At 36.1% G+C, this 9,411-nt stretch overlaps 1 protein-coding gene across 1 annotated transcript; it reads left to right on the forward strand.

Moving 5' to 3' along the window:
* Positions 1 to 850: 850 nt before the first annotated feature.
* Positions 851 to 8,952, forward strand: LOC149006440 (glutamate receptor 2.5-like). The gene is made up of 5 exons (XM_089165420.1): positions 851 to 953; positions 5,459 to 6,792; positions 6,914 to 7,223; positions 8,002 to 8,408; positions 8,530 to 8,952. The coding sequence occupies exons 1-5, from the start codon at positions 851 to 853 to the stop codon at positions 8,950 to 8,952; spliced, it is 2,577 nt and encodes an 858-aa protein (XP_089021546.1).
* Positions 8,953 to 9,411: the final 459 nt, after the last annotated feature.

Genomic DNA, 9,411 nt, shown 5'->3' on the forward strand with positions numbered 1-9,411 from the left:
TTACACACTCAACCACGAGTGCATATCTTTTACACTTTCAGATAGAGAATTTTACTTCCCTCACGCCCCTAAAACACCATACATTTAGGACAAAGGGTATACCACCGGCCTATATTATGATAAGATAAATTAAAAGTGAGACCTCTTTCTAAATATGTGGTGGAAGGATAAGAGGGGAGAACAGTCTTCTACCATTGTGGGTAGAAAATTCCAATTGCTGAACCACTCAATTGAACATACTTGACTACCCTTGCTTGTTTGTTTAATGAGACGAATCATTGACCACTAGACCACTAGATTAATACCATAAATCCTGTCGCCATTCTTCCATTCTTCCATTCCTATTGTCTGATTTAGGGTTTTTGGGGAAGAAAGTAATGTATCCATAATATTGTTATGTGTGAAGCATGTCTCCTTTTTATTGAAAGTAGTATTCAAATTCTTCCCTTTATATATAAAAGTTAAAATATTTTTTTAATTTTTTTTGGGTACATAAGCAAGGTCAAAGACTCAAAACTGAAAGCAAACTAGACTGTAGCACCATTAGAAAACACCGCTTGCAGGACCACTTCCAAAGCATGCATGAGGTGTCCCGGGAAGGTTGTTTGTATATTAAACTTAAGCTTGAGAATCATTATCAAAAAGAAGAGGAGAAAAGAAAAACATAAGCTTGAAAATGGTGAAATCAGAGTATCTCCTTTCCCTCTTCTGCTTGTTATTTTCCAGCTTCTCCATCAACTATATACTCGCTCAAAATGGAAGTTTTAGTTCAAATACATCTTTCTTTCATATTGGAGTTGTTCTCGATTCAAAATCCAAAATGGGGGAGATTGCTCAGAGCTGTATCTATATGGCTCTATCTGATTTTTATGGAATTCATGCAAATTATACAACAAGAGTTGTTCTACACCCAATGGATTCTGAAAATAGTGTTGTGGTTTCAGCAGCCTCAGGTACTTCGGCAAACCAATTCTTAACCATTATTCCCCTTGTTTTTTATATAGTTTTTATTTTAAGGAAAAATTTCAGCTACACCCTCTAAGTTATCCTCTAAACTTAATGACATCTCCTGAGTTATTCATTTTAACAATCAGACCTTCTATTTCTAACACTGTTAGTCTTAATTAGTTTTTGTTTATCCATTTTCATTATTATCCCAACATCCTAAAGAAAGAAGATGAAGGAAAGAAAAAAGAAAAAGATAAACTTGGGAGAACATAAATCATGTAGAAGATGGAAGAATGTAAGAAGAAGAAGAGTGCAATGATTGCAGATGATACAGGAAGATGAGGAAGAGTTGTGGAGGGTTTTTCAGTTCAAGGGTATTTTTGTCATTTTCAAAAAATTCAACTTGCTTACATTAGCATTTAAATGTGTGATTTCCTAACGATAGAGATGTCATTCATATATTTGTGCCCTATAGGAGATTTGATTGGTGAATCGAATAACTCAGAAGGTGGAATTAATTTCAAGGAGTAATTCAGGGGATGGTGCTCAAAATTTTCCTTATTTTAATTGGTTACCAATTTAGTTTTGTTCTCTTATGGTTGAATGGATTTTATTTTTTGCCTTAAAAAAATAAGATAAAATTTCTTTGTTTTAGGAGTAAAATGAGATCAAATCTTTTTATTTGATAAAAAAAATATACAAATAAAAGGAGATCAAAAGAATTTCAAGGACACCCTAAGATATATGATGAAAAACATACACACTCTAGATGTTTGCCAAATTGATGATCACTATCTTCCCATACCACAAGCAAGGTGCGAAAATTTGGCGAATTTCACCGTTTCGCCCTTTGGAGAATTTGGCGAAGCAGCGAAATTTGCCAAATTTCAGTCTCCCCATTTTGAGGGGTATTTATTCTAGGTTTTTTTGGGCCAAATTTGGCATCTAGCATAATTTGATGTTAATAAATATACCGGGATCGTTAGTTTGGCCTAATACATCGCCTAAATTTTTGTTCATGATTGGCACATACTTGACTTCATACATGCAAAAATAGAACTCCTAGATCTGGGTGAAATCCCACTTGATCGTCACAAATAATGTTATACCCATCAAGAATTATTTAGTATGGCTCACGCTTCAAATTATGTTGCTGATGAACACGGTTGCCCTAGAGCCTATAGAGGTCCTATGTCACTTTGAGCTTGGGCCTATGAATAGAAAGATCTTGTAACATAACATTTGTAACAAGTTGTTTGAAAAGAATATAGTGAAAAACCTAATACTGAATTTAGCCTCACATTAAAGTGAACTAGGGTAAAATCTATGTCTCTTTTCATCCTGTTTTTGTTCGATTGTGTGCGATTGATTGCTTTAATATTAAAAAGAATGAAGTAAGATCTATTGGCATTTATCAAAGATCGAATGAAAATAGGGGAAGAATGCAAGAAGTAGGAAAGCAGAAGCTCTAGAGAAAGAGAGAATACACAAAAATACAGTTGATAATTCACTGTAAAATCGATTTTATTAGCGAATTTATTGATAATTTGGAAATATTTTGCAAAAGAATCGTCAAATGGTCGATAACGATCGGCGATTTATCGCGATATTTTGGCGAATATCACCGATCTTTTGAATTTTTCGTTTTCGGTGCTGATAAAGTTTTGGTATTTAGCGAACCGGGCGATTTTCTATGAAATTTTGCCCGAAATTCGCCGAAATGTCCTTCTATGACCACAAGTTGGAAAAAGAAAAAGACCATTATGCCCTTAATGGTGAAAAATTATGATCATACCCTTATATATTTCTTCTTTTTTTTTTGCCAAAACAAACAAGTAGCGATTAAATTAGATGAAAGAGTTAAGGTCATAAGACCTATACAAACGGGAGGGATCCACAATAAACAAAAGTGGTATACCCCACCAAGATCTATCTAGAGATAACCTGCTAGCACTCTTAGCAAGAAAATCCGCATAGCCATTGCCAATTCTAGGAATATAACTAAAAGAAACCCTATGGAAAAAAGAACAACGCTTCAAAATATCTACTACTAAACTGAGACACATCCAATCCAAGGATGATTGGAGACCCAGAAGAGCCCTAACAACGGGTAAACAGTCCGAATGAAGATGCAAATCTACCGCTCCTAAAGAAGAGCCCAGAACAATGCCATCTCTAATTGCTCAAGTTCAACAATGTTGGTGAAGCACTATGACCAAACCTGCTTTGAGCCGCTACAAAACCACCATTATAATCCCACATGATACACCCTCGACCTCCTTTGTGTGAAGTACTATCCCATGATCCATCAACAAAAATTTGAAAAAGAGCAAGTTCTTTAGCAATGATGTGACTAGGCCTTGGATACGAATCCCCATGAGCCCTTTGAGATTTCATCATATGAGATTGTATATCATCCTTTGTTTTGTCCCAAATCCAAGAGTCTAAAGTATCCGGGGACAACAAATTTCTTCTAGCTTGAAATGGTTATTATTATTCCGTAATACTTTTCCCTCCTCAACATCGAAAATGACGATTTCCTCCCTCCTTTCTCTTTCTCTTCCATTTCCGGTTTTGCTTGTCTCCATTTCTTAAGTTTCACGGCTACAACTCCTCTCTTTTCTCTTCCATTTTGTTTACGCACCTCTCTTCTCGGTTACTTACAACTTTGATCAGTTCTGATCAATCTGTTCTTCCGGCCTTTTTGTTTTTACACAAGCAAAGGCAAATCCAGTTAGAAATCTCAACCACACTAACAGCAGCATTCTGACCTGATACAGATCCCTACGCAGTACACCCATCATTTCCAAAGCCATCACTGGCATAGCCACAAGTAGAGACACAACACAAGCAAAGGCAAATCCAGTTTGAAATCCCTTCCCAATTTGAGGAAAATAGTGAACATTTAGCCATAATCCATTGAAATAGCACCAGTGTCTTAGGCACAGGTTCTTCTCGCATGGGCTTCTCCCAGATTGGAGCAAACACGACAATGAAATTTACTACTCGACGAGCGATGGAGGTGGAGGTTTTAGGGAGATATACCAAGGTTGAATAGAGAAACCAAGAAGACAATGTTTATGGAGGGTAAAGTAGTCATTTTTTAATAATCTGCCTTGTTTACTTTCCAAGTTTTATGTTTGGGAAGGCGGTAGTTGAATGGATGTGTGAATATCTTAACTGCACGGTTCTAAATTTCTATCGTCAGATCTGTTGACTAAATTTGAATCATCCAATAAAATTCCTATTTTTTCTCACATTATTTATGGGTTAGTTAAGATAACCTTCTATCACGGGTTAAATTTTCAAAAAGAAAAGAAGAAAACAATGGCGGTTAGAATAACGTTTCTTTTTTCTTCCTTTTAATCCTTCTCTATTTCTTCCTCTGTTCTTTCTCCAGTCTCCATCGACATCATTGAAAACTCTTTCATCTGCATTCATCAAGTTTGGACCCTTTGATTGCAGTAATTCTTTTGATGTTGTTTTGAAGAAGTGAAAAAGTAATTTTTGTCTTTTTTGTCTTCCTTGCTCTCATGACTCGTTTCTTGTTTTTAATTCCATCTTGAAGGATACAAACAAGAAATTCCCACATATTTATGTTCAGTGAATTGCCCACAAAATCTAACATTTTTCCTCTAAGTCTCCCAAGAAAATCTGTTGTGTTGTACTTATAGAAAAACTATATTAGAGAAGGAACAGAGGAAGAAGAAATAGATGTTACCGCCAACGAGAATTGAGAACCGGTGATATTAGGTACAACTTAACTAACTCATAAATAATGGGGTGGGAATTTTACTGGACGATTTAGATTTAATTTAACAAATTTGACGGTAAATATTTAGAGTCGTTCAGTTAACCTATTCACATGTCCATTCAGCTACACTTTAGCCTTATGTTTTTATGAAGGTTAAAATAAAATGATAAACTCACGAGAATATAGAAGCAGTTTAGAGCTTACAAACTTATATAACCATGACCTAACGGCAAATACTAATAGAGTTTCCTATGGTTTTCGCTATATTTCTTGAGTTGCCAGTAAAGAAATTTTAGTAAAGAGATTTAGTACCTGATAAATTTCTTTTTGAATGCAATAGATCAAGGAAAAAACAAAAGATATTTATGATACTAATCCTACATGCCTCATTATTGAGAGCTCTTTGAAAGCATGAAGAAGCAACTAGAGAAAGAAGGTTAATTACCAATATGTATGTATCTTGTTATACAACAGGATGTAATGTTGTTTTTTTTCCTCGACTTGTTCTCAAAAATTTATTTATTCATACGTGAAAAGGATTTTTCAAATATGAACTAGCTCGATGATTTTGTTACCATCAAAAGTCATATATATATATATATATATATATATATATATATATATATATATATATATATATATATATATATATATATTGCAACTATTACTAATTTAATTGGCCCAAATAATACACCCTTCAATTCATTACTAGATTTCTTTTTTGGTGCAATTATTTACTAGATTTTACAAATGCAGCTTTATATTTGATGAAAGAAATAAAGGTGCAAGCTATCATAGGGCCACAAGAATCCACTCAAGCTTCATTTGTGATTCAGCTTGGAGAACAAGCTCAAGTGCCAATTGTCTCTTTCTCTGCAACAAGTCCTTCTCTTTCGCCCCTTAAAAGTCCATACTTTATAAGAACAGCTATTAATGACACTGCTCAAGTTAAAGCTGTTGTTGGCATTGTTAAATACTTTGAATGGAGTGAAGTGGTTTTGATACATGAAGATACTGACTATGGAAATGGGATAATACCCTATTTCATTGATGCCTTCCAAGAGATTGACGTTCATGTGCCATATAGGAGTACCATTCCACTGGATGCAACTGATGATCAAATATTAATAGAGCTTCAGAAATTGAAAACCATGCCAACTAGGGTTTTCATTGTCCACATGTCTTCTTCTGTTGGGTCTCGGCTTTTTATTAGTGCAAACAATGCAGGAATGATGAACCAAGGTTATGCTTGGATTGTTACAGCTGGATTATCAAGATTAATGGCTTCCATGAACTCCAGTGTTCTTGATTCAATGGAAGGTGTATTGGGTGTAAGGCCATATGTACCAAAATCCAAAGCGCTTGAAGATTTCAAAACCAGATGGCAAAGAATGTTCTACTCAAACTACAATGAAATATCTGAGCCAAGCCTTTATGATATATGGGCATATGATACAGCTTGGGCACTAGCCATGGCAGTTGAGCAACTTAAAACCTTGAATCCTCAGTTCCTGAGTAGTAGCACTCCTAGTAACTTAACAGATCTTTCAAGCCTTGGATACTCAACAATTGGCCCAGAACTTCTCCAGGAGATTTTAAACACCAGATTTAAAGGCCTCAGTGGCAATTTCCATTTGGTCAACGGAGAGTTGGAATCTTCTGCTTTTCTAATATTCAATGTGATTGGAGAAGGGGAGAGAGTGATTGGATATTGGACCCCAATGGGAGGAAATTCAAGCAAGTTAAACATAATGAATAACCGAACAGTTTCAGGTTCTATGAGCAGCCTCAAAGCTATTGTGTGGCCAGGAGACTCAGTAACCAAGCCAAAAGGTTGGGCTTCACCAGCAAATGGTCAAGATAAGTTAAAAGTTTTGGTGCCAGTTAAGACTGGTTTTAATCAATTTGTGAGCATGCAAAGAGACAACATCACCAATAAGATGACTAATATCACAGGTTTCTGTATAGAAGTGTTTGATAAAATAGCAAGTATACTACCCTTCGATCTCCCCCGTGAGTATATAGCTTTCCCACTGGATGGAAATGATCTTCCGAGCTATGACGAATTAATTCATCAGATTTATCTCAATGTGAGTATGGTGGATTTATGGTTTCTTTTCTATTATGTTCATGAAAGGCATTAACATATACGTTTTCAATCTAGATGAATAAATAGTCATTCTATTTTTTTATTATGATTCAAACAAGCAGAACTTCGACGCAGTAGTGGGAGATGTATCGATTTTGTATAATCGATCTATGTATGTCGATTTCACATTGCCTTATACAGACTCTGGGGTGACAATGGTTGTGCCAATGCAAAGTAATTTGGGGAAAGAGTTCTGGTTGTTCTTACAGCCATTAAGCCCAGAACTTTGGGTGGTGACTATGCTAGGTTTTGTCTACATTGGTTTCGTGGTTTGGATTCTTGAACGTAAGAATCCCGAGCTTGGTAGCTCTCGTAGAGAAAAAATTCAAACAAGCATCTGGTTCTCCTTCTTAACTCTCGTATTTGCCCAACGTAAGTATACATCTTCCATCTCTTTTGGGTTTTTTCATAGGAGATATCACTTTATTTAAAGAACTCCATGGGGTGTTATGAAAGCAAAAACAAAAAACACTTCACAGTAGACCCAATCACAAATCTGCAAGCAACCAGGGAACTGAGTTGGAAAGGCAAAAGGTGTACCAACTACCAAGTACACGAGGTTTCTACCACCATCAGGGTCCTAATGTACGCAGCCTTATCCATACTTCTCTGAGAAGCTGCTTCCAGTCACTTTGACCGCTTCCATTTGATCACAATCGAGCATATTGATTATTGCACCAAGGTCACCCTCTAACCTATGAGGATCAACATAATTTTCATGTCTGACCTGAATTCTTATACCCACTTTTGAAGATTGACCCACACCGACATATTTTGGTGGACAACGTGAATGACCTATTTATGAGATCTGTGATAAAATAAAAGGACTCCGGTTGACATGTCTACCCAATTGAAATTTAATAAACATGTACCTTATGTTCTCCTATTGAGTCATTGTTAGATTTGAGGATTTTCGCCTTAGGGTTTTGAGTGTTTGTAATGCTATCCTAGCTATTGGTGAGAGATCTCCATTAAAATCTTCTTCAAACATGGTGAAAGTTTTTTTTATTCGCCCATGGACATAGCACATCACACTAGTGAATGACCAATGTTAGATCTCTGTATTGTCTCAATTTGTTTCAGTTTTTGGTCATGATTTCTTGATGTTCATCCCGACAATAATAAGAAGTGTTTATTTTAATGGTTGCAGGAGAGAAGATTGAGAGCAACTTAACCAGGTTAGTGTTGTTCACTTGGGTGTTCTTTGTGCTAATCATAACACAGAGTTACACTGCTAGCCTTTCATCTACGTTGACAGTACGGCAGTTGATGCCAACAATTACAGATGTTAACGTCCTCAAGAGAAATGGGTATTATGTCGGATATCAGGATGGTTCATTTGTGGAAGATTTCCTGATAAATTATTTGCAGTTTGATAAGTCCAAACTCAAGCCCTATGGCTCACCAGAAGAATATCATTATGCTTTATCTAATGGCTCTGCTAATGGAGGAGTTGATGCCATTTTTGATGAAATTCCATATATTCAAGTCTTCCGGAATGCATATTGTAATTACTCCATGGTCGGACGTGTCTATTCTTCTGAAGGATTTGGCTTTGTAAGTCTCTCTCTCTCTTCCCATCTGGTCTGCCATACGCTAGATCTTGTTACCTAGGTGGTTCCTTTCATTACATTGTCAGAAATTTATTTTGATGAGAGTGTCGTGGTTAATTCTTTAGGTATTCCCAAAAGGCTCCCCCCTAGTCTCTTACATGTCAAGGGCAATCTTAAATCTCACTGATGATGGAGCACTAGACCAAATTAAGCAAGGGTGGTTAGAAAATCAAACAAATTGCAACAATGGAGATAGTTCATCAGTGTCAACCGACTACCTCTCCTTGGAAAGCTTCGGAGGTCTTCTCTCCATAGTAGCAGTTGTTTCAATCACTGCACTGCTAATAGAAGGATTCTTTTTTGCACATGGAAGGTGGCAAAGACATTGGCAACAGGTAAAATATATGATCAGTCGCATTGTAAGTGTTTCCAAGGACTTGCACCAAGAAACTGAAGAACATTCCATGGAACATATACATTATGATGCTGAGCATACCGAAGAAGCCATTGTTGAAGAAGAATTAGTATCTTCTCAATGTAGAAATTAAGAAGTTCATACTCTCAGTGAGGTTGCAGCAAGGTCTATTCATGTAAAAATTTATACTCTGTTCTATGAAAAGTAATGAAGGAAATTTCATTGAAGGATAGAAGTTTACACTGTTTTCATGACCAGCAAAAGATCCCCTTGTGTAGAAGTTTCATCTAATACACTGGCTTGACTCCCATCAGTTGTCACTTCCAAGTTTCGACCAATGCCTTTATTCAAAAAAGACTTTTCTTATTTGGGTGAAAATTCAAACAAGATAACATGTTAGAATATGCGAATGATGCTTGATGTCAATGTTGAACTTTATACGGGCTCTAGCATGTTTGTTAGCGGGCAAGAGAATTGTTTTGGACGTTCTATAGTTCTTGGAGCTTCAGAAAGACCAAAATGTGTTTGCTAAATCAGGTTGTTCTAACGTTCTCAGAAAACGAACCGATCCAAATTGTTTGAGAATGCTTTT

Source organism: Hakea prostrata, chromosome 8 (assembly GCF_041222555.1).
Source record: "Hakea prostrata isolate BN-2017 chromosome 8, UWA_Hpros_2, whole genome shotgun sequence".
NCBI lineage: Eukaryota > Viridiplantae > Streptophyta > Magnoliopsida > Proteales > Proteaceae > Hakea > Hakea prostrata.

What these genes read in the sequence shown, in the direction of transcription:
- LOC149006440 (XM_089165420.1), top strand. Translation starts at nt 851, where the DNA reads ATGGCTCTATCTGATTTTTATGGAATTCATGCAAATTATACAACAAGA. An exon ending in TGTGGTTTCAGCAGCCTCAG is followed by an intron (nt 954 to 5,458) that starts GTACTTCGGCAA and finishes TTACAAATGCAG; the next exon opens with CTTTATATTTGATGAAAGAA. An exon ending in TTCATCAGATTTATCTCAAT is followed by an intron (nt 6,793 to 6,913) that starts GTGAGTATGGTG and finishes TCAAACAAGCAG; the next exon opens with AACTTCGACGCAGTAGTGGG.